At 47.9% G+C, this 15,478-nt stretch overlaps 1 protein-coding gene across 1 annotated transcript; it reads left to right on the top strand.

The window, feature by feature from the left end:
* The first annotated feature begins 589 nt into the window (after window positions 1–589).
* On the top strand, window positions 590–14,506 carry LOC137158428 (squalene synthase-like). Its single transcript, XM_067556188.1, has 8 exons — window positions 590–864; window positions 3,499–3,596; window positions 6,149–6,332; window positions 8,842–8,970; window positions 9,719–9,910; window positions 10,945–11,121; window positions 11,853–12,005; window positions 13,702–14,506. The coding sequence occupies exons 1-8, from the start codon at window positions 763–765 to the stop codon at window positions 13,918–13,920; spliced, it is 1,254 nt and encodes a 417-aa protein (XP_067412289.1). The 5' UTR covers window positions 590–762; the 3' UTR covers window positions 13,921–14,506.
* The last annotated feature ends 972 nt before the right edge of the window (window positions 14,507–15,478 follow it).

Raw genomic sequence — 15,478 nt, 5'->3', positions numbered from 1 at the left:
AGCACTGAGCTGGGTTACCTAGGGAGGTGGTGAAATCTCCATCCTTAGAGGTTTTTAAGCTGAGGCTTGACAAGACCCTGGCTGGGATGATTTAGCTGAGGTTAGTCCTGCTTTGAGCAGAGGGTTGGACTAGATGACCTCCTGAGGTCCCTTCCAACTCTAATATTCTATGACACTTCCAAGTCCATGTATCGCCATCAAGAGAAATAAAGCTAATAGCAGGAGAGGTAAATCTCCCCCAGAAGTTGAATTGCAGCTACTGAAATACTTGGTACCTTCAGATTTGCTGATGTAAAAATCTTAATTGGTTACATTTTTCGTCTGCCAGTGCAGCTGTACAAATTACTTCCGTGTGACTGTATTAGTGAAACAATGATTTGTAAGACGCTGTTTCCATTCCCTGAGCCCTCGCCTCGTTCACAAGCAGTGATCACCATTTCCTCGCAGTCAGGCGGGTCCCTGCACTTGCAAACGCGTCACTTGCTCGCCTGCCTCGGGCTACGGGCTGAGTAAAGAGATGAAGCTACATTCAGCCCCGCTGTAACTTGGTGGCCGGAGTGAGCCGAGGCTGCTGACCAATGAGCGCCCCGTCAGCCCACGGAGCCACGAGCGCCGCACGCTGATAGGCGGGTGCGAGCAGGTGTGGGCGGGGCCCTTCCCACCTGGGCGCCGCGCGGGGGCATTTAAGATGCTCCGGGCCCGGCTGCTGGGCAGAGCGAGCCGCCCTGTGCGCGGGTCCCCGGAGCCGGTGCGCGCGGCTCCATGGAGCGGGCGGGGCAGTGGCTGGGCCGCTTGCGGGAGAGCTACAACCTGCTGCGGGTGAAGCTGGGCGGCGGCGCGGCGGTGATGCCCCCGCTGGAGCAGGTGAGCAGAGGCGGGGCGGGGGGTGCTGGCTGCAGGGCGTCTCCTCTCCCCCTCCCCTCCCGGTGAAACGGACCCAGCGATCGCTTCTGGGCGGCCTCATTCAGCCCCGCGCATCTCCCCGGCCGCGCGGTGTCTCTTGCTCAGACGGTCCCTGGGCCGTGACCATCGCACTGCCCAGCTCTCCGCCTGCACCGAATTGCTTCCCTGGCCACGAGGCTACAATCGCACTTCCCAGCTGCCTTCCCCGGGCAGCCTGTTCCCTGCTTTTATCCCAAGCCGGGATCTTCTCCAGAGTGATCTGGAAAATCAGCGCTGTGCTGCGTGTGGCACAAAGAGATGTGCCCGTGCCCAGAGGCTCATGGATGTCAATAGCGTCTAGTCCTTCGGCAGGAGGGGAGCCTCCGTCAAACACAGAGAGTCCGGTACAGGTTAGTGTTTTCTGCCACGCTCCTGTTGGTTTGTATAGGATGCCATCTCCCAAATTATGAACGCTTGATCTGGTTTCCTTTTTGGTTTCTGTAGACGTACAAAAGATGGGGAAGGCCAGCGCTCAACAGTTCTTCACTATCCCCAGAGCTGCAAGTAACAGATCCTGGATCTCACACAGGATAATCTATGTTGAGTGCTCTTGGGGGGGAAACCAAACAGCAAGGCCCCTGCCAATGTGCTTGTAGGAAGATCAGGTCAATCTTGTTGATCTATACAGCAGTCATGAATAAATTACCAATTGGGTTCATATTTTGAGACCTCTTGTTTTCCTCACATTTGATCATGCATTGGCATATTGTGGGACTGGTCATAAATTCCAGGTTACTGTAGTGAAGTATGCTTTAGGGGAAGGAGGAGACACATAGAATTTATGACTTCACTAATAATTGTAACAACTTGGCATTTGAGGGTGGGATGGTAGCTCTCCCAACTTTTGAGAGTGTTCATTCAATCTGTTTCCGAGGGGTAGCTGTGTTAATCTGTATACAGTAAAAACGAGAGTCCTGTAGCACCTCAAAGACTAACAATTTTCTGTGGGCATAAGCTTTCGTGGGCTGCAACCCACTTGCATCTGCAGCCCGCAAAAGCTTATGCCTGCAGAAATTTGTTAGTCTGTAAGGTGCTACAGGACTCTTGTTGTTGTTCCTTTAACCTGTTGATGCCTATAAATGTTTGGTGCATCCATTTAGCCTTACTGGGTAAGACCCTTGGTGCTTGATACATACACTATTGTTTCTTGGCCAGAAAAGTCTAGAGAATATTCTCAGCTAAAATTTGTGGTCTTGACACTTGGCTGTTGGTCAAGGCAAGGCTCTGAACTGGAGTCTCTGCACACACAAATTCATGCATAGGTCAGAGTGTAGGATCCTGGATCAATTAAAGAAAATGGGTGGCAGGAGAGGAGGTTCATCCCCTCATCTTTCAGTCAGTAGTTTCACATAGGACCATGCATAACTATCAGAGAGTAATAGCAGGATTGGATTTTAGTAGCTAGTGTTAAATTTTGTGGCAAAACTCCAATGACTTCAGTGGGAACAGGACTGGGTCCTTGATCACTAGTGACCTGGGCCAGACTAGAACACTGGTCCTGGAGGATACAGAATTCACTGCTGTATTAATGCCATAATTAGTAACTCTTGAAACTAGTTTTACTGTTTAAGAAGCTGATCTTGCAAGTCACCCTGTAGGGATGCAGGCATCTGCCTGGGCAGAGTGACTTTCAGAAGCATGGACTGAAGAGGTCAGTTGTGGAAACTCACTGGTGTAGGTATGATCTGCTTCCACCTGCTCATCATCTAGCAGGATCTACACCTTCCTCGGTGTCCCCACACTGCTGACCGTTAGCTGTCACTCTTTGGAAGGCGGGTAGGATCATAAGTGCCTATTTTAATTATCTTCACATTATACTAGTTCTATGAAATTAATTTGAGCTGAGTTCTTTGCTCGGTTATTCACCTCTTTATAAACAAACTTCATGTCTCTGTCCAATGAGGTCTGATGATCTCCCTTAGCTGTAACTATCCTATCCTATCATGATGAGATGAGATGGGGAGTGGACTACCTAAATTATGCAAGGAGACAGATTTCAGTATATAAAGACCTACTTTGGGTCTGAAAGCTTTTGTATGCTTACATTTCATGAAGCCTTGAATGGCAGTGGAGCACGGAGCAGGGGCTATTGCATTTAACATCTGTATTGCGGCTGTAGGATTTTCTGATGGACACGTTGGGGCTAGTTCACAGGATTAAGGCAGGAGCTGCTGGGAACCTGGTACTTTGTTTTAATGCGGAGAGTTGTGGGTGTCTCGGCCAGTATCTGCAGCAGTTCGGGTTATTAGTGCCTGAGCTCCTGGCTCTCGGGTTTCGGGGGGGGTCTCCCCAGCCCGTACAAGTGCGGGGGGGGGGGGCTCTCCCGGCCTTCAGCGCCGAGCCCGTCCGTGCCGGGCTCCGGGCCCTCTTCGAGCGGAGGCTGGCGCTGCCCCCCGCAGGGCCCGGGCCTGCCCAGCACTGCTCGGCCCTGCCGCTGCCCCTGCCGGGGGCCCGGCTCCGCGGGGGCAGCCGGCTCGTGCACCGGGGCTCCCCGCCGGGGGCTGCCCGGCCTCGCCCCGCTTCCAGCAGCCCGTGTCCTCTCTGCTCTGCCCGCAGGACGCGCTCAGCGACAGCCTCCAGACCTGCTACCGGCACCTGAGCCAGACCAGCCGGAGCTTCGCCGCCGTCATCCAGGCGCTGGACGGGGAGCTGCGGTGAGCGTCCGGCCGGGGCCGGGGCCCCAGGGCTTCCCTGGGCCGGGTCCGCGCCGCGGGAGCCCGGCACTGCCAGGCCGGGATGCGGGAGGGGTCCCTGGGCAGCCTCGGGCAGCAGCCGGGCCGGCCCGGCCGAGGGGACTCGGGGACTGGTGCCGCGGTGCGGGCCGGACGGGAGCAGCGAGTGCAGGAGCCCCGAGCCCGGCGGGGCGGGGCAGGGTTCTCCGGGCAGCCGGAGCCCAGCAGCATCCCCGGCTGAGTGGGCCAGGAGAGGGTTAAACGTCAGCGCAGCCACCACGTGTTCCTGGCCACACCCAGGGTCGGGCCTTTCACATGGTCAGTGGGGCTGAGGCCTGGCTGTGGAGTTTAGATTCTCCTCTGAACCTCTTCCGAGTTCCCGGCGGGTTGGGGGCTGGGTCTCAGTCATGCGTTTGTATCAGCACCTGCCATGCAAATGGCTCACCAGAGCTGCTTGAAAACTTACTAATGTAGTGTCAAAACTGCCGCAGTTCTCCAGCGCCTTTCACGTCATGATCGTGGAGCAGGTTACACACGTTCATAGCACAGCCTGTGTAAGAAACACCGCACGTGTTACTGTGCTGTGCTGTATGTTTCTATGTTCACAGTCCGGCCTTGCCTATGATCTTGAGTATGGGTTAATTATTTGTATGACCATTGCACCTAGGAGCCCTAGTCATGGACCAAGACCCCATTATAGTTGGTGCTTTACAAAAACGGGAGAAAAAGATGGTAAACTCTTTGGGGCAGAGACCATCTGAGTGTAGGACAAAAAGCCACTGATGGATACAGACAGAGAAGGCTTATGTATATATTGGAATCCACATATTAAAAGAGTATTTATTTAATTGGATCCCCAAAACAAGGTACAATGCACACTAATGTACCTGCTACATTCAGCACTTCGCATCGAAAGCTCTGCCTTGCTACTTCTATGTCACTCCTCCCTGTGATCAGTAACTAAGCACTGTACAATGCCCTGTCAGGCAAGGCTGCACTGCTCCTGTTGTACAGAAGTGGCACAGAGAGATGTAAGTGACTGGCTCAAGGTCATGCCAAAAGGCTGTTTTTTGGAGTCAGCAACTGAATGCAGCTTAAGTCCTAGTGCAGCGCCTTGCACACACCCGCCCCGCCACCCCCCGTGTGCTCTGTAAACATTAACTGCTGTAGAGATCGGTTCATCTCTTCTGGGTGGTTTGAAAAACAAAACAACACTTTGAAATTTGCCATTTATGCCCCTAAACTTTTGCAACACCTCCTGAAGTAATGATAGAGGGATCGCTTCTCCTGCCGCTGCATCTGGGGCTCCCCGTGCATTAGCTCTGGGCTTGGAGGCTGTTGCAGCTCCCTGGAGAGAGCAGGCAAAGTCTGCATCCTCTCCCGTCAGCAGCCAGCCCCAGCTCAGGTGCTTGGCTCCCTCTTACATCCAGGGTTGAAGGGGCATGGCCTCCTCAGCCCACAGGGTAGAGTTAACCCTTGGAGAACCAGTGCGAGGCAAGCGTGCCCCTTCACACAACTATTGGTAAAAACAAGGAGAGTCCTGTAGCACTTTAAAGACGAACAAATTTAATTTCTGCAGGCATAAACTTTTGTGGGCGGTGACCCACTTACTCAGATGCAAGGAACAGAAATCAGATAGTGTGTGTGTGTGTGTGTGTGTGTGTGTGTGTGTGTCCCCCCGTCCAAGTTTTAAGGAACAACAGTGGGGAAGTAGTTGAGGCCTATTCACAACCATTGATTAGAAGGTGTGAACAGAGAGAAAACCATTCCAAGTCTCTATTTAGACCCAGTTTGATTGTGTCAAGTTTGCAGATCAGTTCAAGCTCAGCAGTTTCTTTTTGAAGTTTTTTTTTGTAAAAGTATGGCAACTTTCAGGTCATTTACAGAGTGTCCTGGGAGATTGAAGTGCTCTCCGACTGGTTTATGGATGTTTTTATTTTTTATGTCTGATTTGTGTCCATTTATTCTTTTGCATAGTGACAGTCCGGTTTGGCCAATGTATACAACTATTAGTATTTCTAATGATCAAATCCCCCATCACTGTTACATGTCTCCTCTTAATAACTGGGATTCCCTGTCTGTGCAAGCGGATACCATGACATCATCTGGAAGGAGGGTCTGAACTATGGGATTTTTCCCCTGCGTTCCACTTTGATGTTCTCCTTTCCTGAGACTTTCATCCTCTTCAACAGCACAGATGCTGTCAGAGTGGGTGTGGGACTGCTCTGCTGTGTCTCCAAGTCTCATCAATGTACCTCTGTCTCCCTTAGCTCCTTCACTTCAGCCTCTTCGGTCCCAAGAGCCCGTAGTTGGTCTTTGAGGGTCATGAGCTCCTTGCACTGAATGCACACATGTTTGCCCACAAGGCAGGTAATCACACATGCTGCATTCAGTGCAGTGAACTGGATAGCCCCCACTGTGCTGCTGGACTGTTTAACTTGAGACTGTCTCTTACAAAACCATGTGATACTTAAATTATCTGTCTGCATTGTAGATAATCCAGAGTAATAGGGAATCTTTTTCTCCCTCTGTAGTCATGCTGTATGTATTTTATATCTGGTTCTCCGAGCTATGGACACAGTAGAAGATGATATGACCATCAGTTTAGAAACCAAGCTCCCAATGTTGTATGACTTCGATTCCTATCTGTATCAGCCGGATTGGAGGTACCTGGAGAGCAAGGATAAGTACAAACAAGTGCTTGAGGACTTCCCAATGGTGAGCCATTAGTTTCCTTGTTTCAGACTATAATATAACCCATACACTGACTAGTACAGATATCCATTTCAAACCTCTTTGGTCCATAGGAATTGCCAGATGACTGAAGATCTAGTTCAGCCAAGACTTACTGAGTTCAGTGCAGGAATTGTGGAGTGAAGGTTTCTGGCCTGTGTCACAGAGGAGGTTGCACAAGATGATCATAATGGTCCTTTCTGGCCTGTAAATCTCTGAATTTGCAACAGTACATTTTTACGCTTACGTTGTATTGTATGCAGAAGCAATTCTGAGGTTTCAGATACTAAAAAGTTCTCCATGGGAGGAGAGACCTATAAATACCTAGACAGCTGTAGCACAAGTTTTTTGAATTACAGTTAATTGTATTTTAACAAAATCCCTTGAGTGTAACTAAAGTGTAATTTAATACACTAATTTTTATGATATGTCATTTATAAGCCACTAAACTTTGGGGCCTAATTTACTCCATCCACCTTCTTCTTAGATTTTGTTGGTTTAAAATGTCTATTTTCTCCACTCCACCAATTGCAATCCAAACGGAATGTGCATGGAAGCAAGATGCATGCATCACACCAGAATAGTAGACTCTAGACACAGAATTCCTGCATTATTTCAGTGCTCCAAGTGAGTCCCCGCTTGGGTTCATCAAGCAGACAGTGCCGGTGACCAAGCTGAGATACAGTGACCACATCAGTTCTACAGTAGATTTCAGTCTAGCATTCTAAGGATTGTATTTAACACTTGATGTCGTCATTATCAGAAGAACAGGAGCTCTGAAATTGAGAGAAGTTTGGTTAATTTGCAGGGTTTTGTCAATTATTTTAATCTCCGTTAAAGGTTTTCATTGTATCAGAGAAATGTGTGGAGTGGAAGGGACCTCAAGAGGTCATCTAGTCGATCCCCCTGTGGTGAGGCAGGATCAAGTCTACCTAGACCATTCCTGCAAAATGTTTCTCACCTATTCTTAAAAACCACAAATAACCAGGATTCCACAACCTCCATTGGTATCCTATTCCAGTGCTTAAGTAGCTTTATAGTTGGAAAATGTTCCTAATATCTAACCTGAATCTCCCTTCTTGCAAACTCAGCCCCTTACCACTTGTCCTACCCTTGGTGGACATGGACATGATCACCTTCACCACCCTCTTTGTAACAACATTTTATATATTTGAAAACTGTTGTGCGGTCCCCCTTCAGCCATCTCTTCTCTAGACTACACATGCCCAATTCTTTCAACCTTCCCTCGTATGTTATGTTTTCCAAACCTTTTAGCATTTTAGTTGCTCTCCTCTGGAGTCTCTCCAGTTTGTTCGCATCTTGCCTTACGTGTGGTGCCCAAAACTGGCCATAGTGCTCCAGCTGAGGTCTCATCAACTGATAGACCAGAACAATCACCTCCTGTGTCTTACACACAACACTCCTGTTAATACTGTCGCCATAAGTGGACATCACCAAGGTTCAAACTGGAAATAAGATGCAAGTTGTTAACAGTGAGGGTAATTAACCATTAAAACAGTTTGCTCAGGGACAAGGTGGATTCTCTGTCCCTCAGAGCCTCTGAATCAAGACTGGTTGTTGAGGTTGAACTAAACAACCCTTTCTAGACGTTGCTGGGCTAGACACAGGAATCGGTGGAATTCTCTGGTCTGTGTTATGTGGCAAGTCGGACCAGATGACCCTAGTGGTCCTTTCAGGCATTAAATCTGAAATATTAAAATCTACAATCCTGGAGAAAGACATGGTAGCAAGCGTTGGACAGGGGAACGCAGTATAAGGGGGCTCTTTCAGATGTCAAAAGAGGAGGACTGTGTGCTGTGATAGAGAGGCTGATGCTCAGTGAATAGTGGATTCAGGGAGTGGAGAAAAGAAAAAGATGAGGTCTGGAAGACAGAGACCAAGTCCATGGATTGCTTTGAAAACAAGGAGGGCAGCTTTGAACGAGGCTCTGCAATAAATGGAGAAGTGTGGGAGCAGTTTGAGGATGGGAGTGATGTGAGCATGCAGCTTTGCCGTGGAGAAAGGCATCCAGTGGCAATGCACACATGCTGCATCTGGGGAGCTGGGCCTGGGGGAGGCCAGAGAGCTGAGCTTCAAAAGAACACTGGAAATCTTTCCTTGTAACTGTTCCCGTCAGTTTACCTGCTGTTCACTTGATGGGACTCTTCCCACTGAGTGTTCTTGTAAGTCCGTCATGCACTAACTCGCAAGTGATGCTGTCCGAGGTCCTAGTGTCTTCCTGAAGATACAAACTGCCTCTGAGCTGTGGCCGAAGATCCTAGGAATTTTTGTTGAAGAACTTGCTGAATCTGTGTTTACTGCTGAAGGGCTTGAATCTGCTGCCATTGAAGCCAGTGGTGAATTCTGTCAAACCTTGCACTGGGAGCAGGATAAGGCCCCTTTAAGCTGTAGATTGGCATTCATGAACAGACTAGGAGAATGATCAATTCTGCTTCACTTTCAGCAATGTATTTCCTTGTGGTTTCTGCTGTAGATCTCCTTGGCGTTCAGGAACCTTTCAAAGATATATCGGGATGTGATTGCAGATGTGTGTCGCAAGGTGGGAGCAGGAATAGCAGAGTTCTTACAAAAGAAGGTTGATTCCCTGCATGAGTGGGATAAGGTGAGTATATCTGTGACTGAGCATCGAGAGAGCATGCTCAGGGTAACACCCATGGTCCCTGCCAGAGGCCTGGCATTCTGCACTGCCTGCAGTCATCAGGAGAATTAGTTTATTCTCCTCTGGGCGTGGTGATGCTCACCCAGTCACACAGGTACCCAAGATGAGAAAAGGACAAAGTGTCAACTCTGAATCTTGCTACTTGGGCAGCCTCCTTCCAGGTGACTGTAAAGTTATCTGAGTGATGAGATCTCTGTGTAAATTTCACCAGCCATTGACTGGCTGCTGTATGTTGTAATTGACCTTCGTGGATGACCCTGTCTGTAAATGTCCACAATGAAGTCTTGGAGCTGTTCAACTAGAATAGGCCACTGGGGCAGCTGCTCTTAGATGCGTCTTTCATCTGGAAGATGGAAGCCCTGAGCTGTTAACAGCTGTGCCTGATGCATTTACTGTTTCTCGCAAGTGAAGCAGTGCTGAAATGGTAGAATCCATGCGGCAGAAGCATATTCCTGATGTGGGGATGTTGGCTGTCAAGCACGGGCATGAAGAGACATGCCAGGGAATACTCAGTCCCTGTCACTCTGAATTCAAAGACGAAAAGCAAATACCCCGACCTAGTCACCAAAACAAGAAAGGCACAACACATGGCGCACTCTGTAACCTAGAGATGCAATTTTGATGTAGCTTCTTGAACTAGGGGATATATCATATATTTTTTTTAAAAAGTTTCCCTCTCCAATCTTTGCAGTATTGTCACTATGTTGTTGGGCTGGTGTACGTTGATCTTTCCCATCTGTTCTCTGTACTGGAACTTGAAGACCCTATCGGAGGACAGGATACGGAGCTTGCAAATTCCATGGGCCTCTTTCTTCAGAAAACAAACATCATCCGTGATTATTTGGAGGATCAGCTGGAGGGAAGAGAATTCTGGCCCAGAGAGGTAAAGGAAACCAGCCCTTTTCTGGATAAAAACTTCAGCTAGACATGGCTCATTTCGAAGTGCTGGTGTTATGATGCAGACAGCTCGTCTGAAAGGGACAGGACTGGAGAGGCTAGTACTGCTTTGGTGCAGTTTAATTGGAACTACTTGTTATGAGACTCGTTTCACCACATTTATTTTCGGTTGATCTCTGGGCTTTCCCAAACAAACTGACCCCAGTGTGTTTGTACAGAGCTAAGCCAACCTCCTCTGCCCTAGAGCTCTGACAATAATCTACCTGAGCAGTCGCATTTAGTTGTGTGTATTTCAAGGGGCTAAACTCTATTGCTAACAATGATAAACTCATACCCTAGTTACTGTCATACAAAGGAGTGGCAGGCAGACATCCCAACATCTTATTAATTTGTCCATTAAAGCAGAACTCCAGAGAAGATGGATGTCTGGTGTTTCTTGTCTCCCTGTGATCATAGAACAAAGCTGTAATCTAGGAAACCATGATAATTATCATTGGTCATGCATCTGTTCAGCAGAGGGTTTAGAGAAACGGGATGTCCGAGAACACTTTGGATGCTATTGCTGTTCTCCATGCACCAATACCATTGGCAATATATGACGACACTACTATAATAAGAGTGTAAGCACATTGCTGAATCAGAGGCATGGATGTTCAACTTCAGAGCTCCCACCTGGTCAAATGCTTCTCAGCAAAGTGGGATCCCCATGCCTTTATTTTGTGTCTGTCTCAAAGTTCACCACTTTGGTAGGCTTCTCCTCTAGAAGTTAGTCTCCATATCCCAGTACGCCTTATTGAGAGGGGCGCTGTAATGGGGCTAAATGGACTTGAAGGCGTGGAGTAAACTCGAGTGTTTCAAGGGTCCTTCTCCTGACTGCAACAAGGTTTGATTATGAGAAAGAGGTGAAGTTCAGTAAGAAGACTTTAGTTTTAATAGCTTGATATGGGCCCCCTTTGAATATGTATGTCAGAAAAGTGCTAAATGCCGAGTGGTGTTGCTATGTACTGTCTGCATTCCCAGGTTTGGAGCAGGTACACCAAGGAGCTCTCTGATCTCACCAAGCCAGAGAACATTGACGCGGCTGTCCAGTGTCTGAATGAACTGATCACAAATGCCTTACACCACATCCCTGACGTCCTCAAGTACTTATCTAGACTGAAAAACCAACGTGTCTTCAACTTCTGTGCTATTCCACCAGTAAGTAAACATTTTCAGATGTTTTAAACAGGATCTTCTAACTGCCTCATCTTTTCCCTTGGAACTGGACGTCTTTTGTGATCTATGCATAATGTTTAGTATTAGCATTATTTAATAACTGTATATAAATAAATTCAACATGGAGATCACCAAGCATTTGAGTATTAGCCCTGGCTTGAGAAATTCTTTCCCCAATGGAATGACCTTGCTTTTGGCTATACATGCTCATCCCACTGACATAAATGATGTGAGGAGTTCGAGGGGGTTTCTGCCAGATAAATGTAAATAAACATGACCTTTTTTCCTCCTAAACCAAGACAATCCTATATAGTTGATGAAAATATTAGGAATTCTTCTGTCCTTTGTATCTTCCTTGTCTTTGTGTTAGTCATCCATTATGAGCACTGGTTCTTTAGAAATCATTCCCCTCTCCTCTCCTTTAAGCTCTCTGACCTTAGCAGTCCTTGAAGCCTGGCTTGGTAAAGTTCTGGCTGGGATGATTTAGTTGGGGTTGCTCCTGCTTTGAGCAGGAAGTTGGACTAGATGGCCTCCTGAGGTCTTCCAACACTCATCTTCTGTGGTTCTTTGAATTCTGTTTACACTGTGGCTTAAATCCTCGCTCCTCTGAAATGAATGGGTGCTTGCCATTGATTTCAAATGGGGCCAGGTTTTCAACCCATGTGCACTGCTTACAGCACAGAGTAAACGTTGTTTTCCTCACTTCTCCTTAGATGATCGCCATTGCCACGCTGGCTGCCTGTTACAATAACAAACAGGTGTTCAGGGGTGTGGTGAAGATTCGGAAAGGACAAGTTGTCACTTTAATGATGGATGCCACAAACATAGAGGCTGTCAAGGCAATAATGTACCAGTATGTGGGAGAGGTAGGTTTGGTGGCTTGGTTTCAAAGACTAATATTCAGATGCCGCTGTTTCCTCTTTAATCTTCAGTGTTCTGCTGTTAGGGCTAAGCTGGGTTTCCACTATAACCAGCTGATTTTGCAGTTTAGTAACTTTCAATTTGCTTTGACTAAAATTGCTGTAGATCTAGAAACAAGTACAGCAGGAAACAGCTTGAAGTAGTAAAGTCTGGGACGTGACTGTTTTCCATGATGCTTTTAATTCTCTGTCCTCATTCATTAGTCTCAGATGTTATATGGTCTGTAGCATAATGAACACCCACGTTATACAACTATATAGTGTGGGTGTTGCATTATGCTACAAATTGTGTAAACACCATATATTTGTCTGTATGTAGAGTTTCCTACTGAGTCAATATAATAGGGAGTATCACTGTTTCTTTATGCCTGTCTGGTAACTTCATAACTTGGCAGAGCATTGAGGGAAAACAAAAGGCCTCTAACCTGCTATGGGAGTGCAAGTTGTTTCTGTATATGTAGGGGAAGTTTTGGCTTGTTTCTAAAACTGTCCTCTCACAGTGACACAATCCCATAATGTAGGTAGCACTGCAGTCACCGGCAGCTCTCAGAAGTGTGCTAGATGCTGTACAGAAATGAGGACCTGGTCCTGATCTCTAAGGAGCTGTTGAGTATCTGTTGCCCCCAATGGCATCAATTACCAATGACAACCAGGCCAATCAAATTCTGAAAGAAAACTGTTCTGCTCAGGTGGTGTCACATACTCTTGGGCAGGGTCACTGCAGAGCAGTGCTAACCGGGCTAGTGTCTGTGGTCCTGCCTTGAAACATTATCATGTTTCCCCTGGACCATGTGGCTGGGGATTGTGTTGGAAATGTGTATGTGAACAGTATTGTGAGTCCGTGCGGGGGGGGGACCTTGGCCCTATCAAAATCAGAGTGAACTCGTTCACAGACAGGCCTTGCTGGCAAGATGCAAACACTGCCCCAAATCCCTCAGTTAGGTGCCATTTTGTAGTGGCTGTATGAACTCCAAGTAGCTCTGAACTGACCTGACTTAAGCCCTGTGATTAATATGCTTATGATGGGCTACAAAATTATTAGGCCCCATAGTCCAGTTTTTTACAGGTACTTATGTTCCTAAATCCCACTGAAATCAATGGGAATTAGGCACCTAGATATCTTTTAAAAACGTGTCCCAATTTCAAATCCCGGTACAGACAGAGCTAGCAAGGACTCCCAAACAGGAACCGTTACTTAAGTTTAACCAACAGACCCCTGTACACGGCTGAAAGTGCCCGAATGCAGAAACTGCCGTGCAGCAAAATCCCAGCAGCATTCAGAAACGATACACCTAGTTATGGCTAATGGCTCCAACTCCACTGCAGACTGACTGCTGAGGAGTGCGCTCTAAAGCAGAGTTCAGCCTGTGAGCACAGTTCCCAGAAAGATATTCCCTGCCTACTCTAGTCAGGGAAATGGGGCCAGAATCCTGCTAAGCTGGTGCAGTTCTGATCCCAGTGCAGCTTTCAAACTGGGCAGCTCACCACTGATGGGGAGCACTGTCCTGGTTGAAGACACATGGCGTTTCTGTGATGATACGGCCCCTGTGGTGGAGGTCCCGTTTGATGTTTGAGGGGCTACTAGATGGTGTGTTCTCATGGTTATTTTCTAAGCTTGTGGGGGCTTTTTTCCTCTCTTCAGATCTATCGGAAGATCCCAAGCACAGACCCATCTTCTAACAAGACCCAACAAATCGCTGTCTCTCTCCAGACAATATGCTCGCCCAGTGGCACCGTGGTATTGTGTAACCGTTACTCCCCCATCTACCTCTCGTGCGCCGTGCTTCTGGCTGCACTGAGCTGGCAGTATCTGAGTTTGATGTCAGAGGTGTTGGAGGATGAACAGGCCAGTGAGAACTGAGGGTTGGTGGGGAGAGTGAAGTCAGTGGATGATGGATCCAGGCTCTCGGGGGAAGCTGCTAAGAAACCATCACTGCCTCTTGCCTGCTTTGGTGAGGATAATTGCTTTTGCGGCTAAAATATCCTGGACTTTTGGTTTGGGGGCTCATTTTATGTTTATAGGTATAGTAATTGAAGTCTTGCTGTCATTATCGAACGAGCGTCGTGCCAATTCCTGAGCACACTAACAGCAGATCCCAGTCTGTGAGTTAACAGTGACCCCTTTGGCAAAAGGGTATAAATACTGAGGAATATCACATGTTCTATCCACACACTCCCATCTATCTAAAAAGGTTGGTGATACTGTTGGATAAAAGCGAGACTTTGGAATCAGAGGGCCTCGGGATAGCCAACACCCTGCTCGAGGACTAAGAAAACAGACCAGGTATCTGGAGGGACAAGAAGAAAAGTAGTCTCCATCTACAATTGGTAGCTATGCCTGCTTTGTGTACTAATCAGGATACTGTGTGTAGCCAGCACAATTACTGAGGGTTTATGCTTGGGAAATTGAGGCTGACTAAGCAGAGGCATTGTATAGCCTTTGCTGTCTGTCTGTGATGCCTAGTTTCAAATAAATCGCTTTGCAGTGAAGAAATTGAATCTGAGTTTTCACTGGTGCGGTTATTGAATAACCAGCTGTGGGCATATGAACGGATCCCAACTCAAAACCCTCCCGATCTGCTTTCCTCCTTGCTTCCCAGCCCATATCACTTTGACCTCTTCCCCGTCTCCCATCCCTTGTATCTCAGGATTTGTAGGAATGGGGCACCACTGTCATGTTACAGAATATAATGGCAACTTGGCCTGCCCGATTGGCCTAGGTGTGAGATTGGGGTGGCGGTGGTATACAGCGCTGCAGAGACAAAACTGTAAATGCAAACCGGGTGTTGTATTGACTCACTAAGGAGGGGGAGGCCTGCCACAGCATCACCTCTTTTTGCCTGTTTTGGGGACTATAGAATTTGGCTCTTACTGGGGATAGACGGGGGTGTCACATTGTGGGGTCAGTTCAGACCAGTGAGAGGTTGGGTGACCACTTGGCCTGTAACCCTGAGTGCCTTAAACAGGCTCTGCTGCTGGAGCTCCCTGTCTGGATGCTCCCGGCCAGCCTACAAGGGGAGAAAAAAAACATGGGCAAGAGTTCATTCTACAACCCCCTAGGTGAGCTCTGCTGTCCATGGAGAGGGTGGGGAAGTGGCTGGGCCACCCCCAGGAGATCTACAACCTGCTGCGGTTTAAGATGGTTTAAACAGCAGTAATGCCTTGACAGGACCAGGTGAGCCAAGCGTTCCCTGGTGCGGTGGGGGGCATTGGCTGAGCAGAGGGTGTGCTGGCTCCAGGCTGTCTGGTCTGTTTGTACCCATGAAATCAACAAAGATCAGTTCTTAGTGTCAATTCATCCAAGGGCATCGCTCTGGCTGCATATTTTCTCTCGCTCAGTAACTTGGGATCCGTGGTAGCTGATCATCTCAGTTCTCAGATCTCTGCCTAGCTACAGAATTACTTACATAGGCCTCGAC

Source organism: Emydura macquarii, unplaced genomic scaffold (assembly GCF_026122565.2).
Source record: "Emydura macquarii macquarii isolate MOO-44397 ecotype Brisbane River unplaced genomic scaffold, CSIRO-AGI_Emac_v2 contig_1676, whole genome shotgun sequence".
NCBI lineage: Eukaryota > Metazoa > Chordata > Testudines > Chelidae > Emydura > Emydura macquarii.
The sequence above is the reverse complement of the archived record's forward strand: the minus strand, read 5'-3'. Positions and strand labels throughout refer to the sequence as shown.

Excerpts from the sequence above, each read along its gene's own strand:
- LOC137158428 (XM_067556188.1), top strand. The coding sequence starts at position 763 with ATGGAGCGGGCGGGGCAGTGGCTGGGCCGCTTGCGGGAGAGCTACAAC. Across the intron at positions 6,333-8,841 it reads TGCTTGAGGACTTCCCAATG|ATCTCCTTGGCGTTCAGGAA; the intron begins GTGAGCCATTAG and ends TTTCTGCTGTAG. Across the intron at positions 11,122-11,852 it reads ACTTCTGTGCTATTCCACCA|ATGATCGCCATTGCCACGCT; the intron begins GTAAGTAAACAT and ends ACTTCTCCTTAG.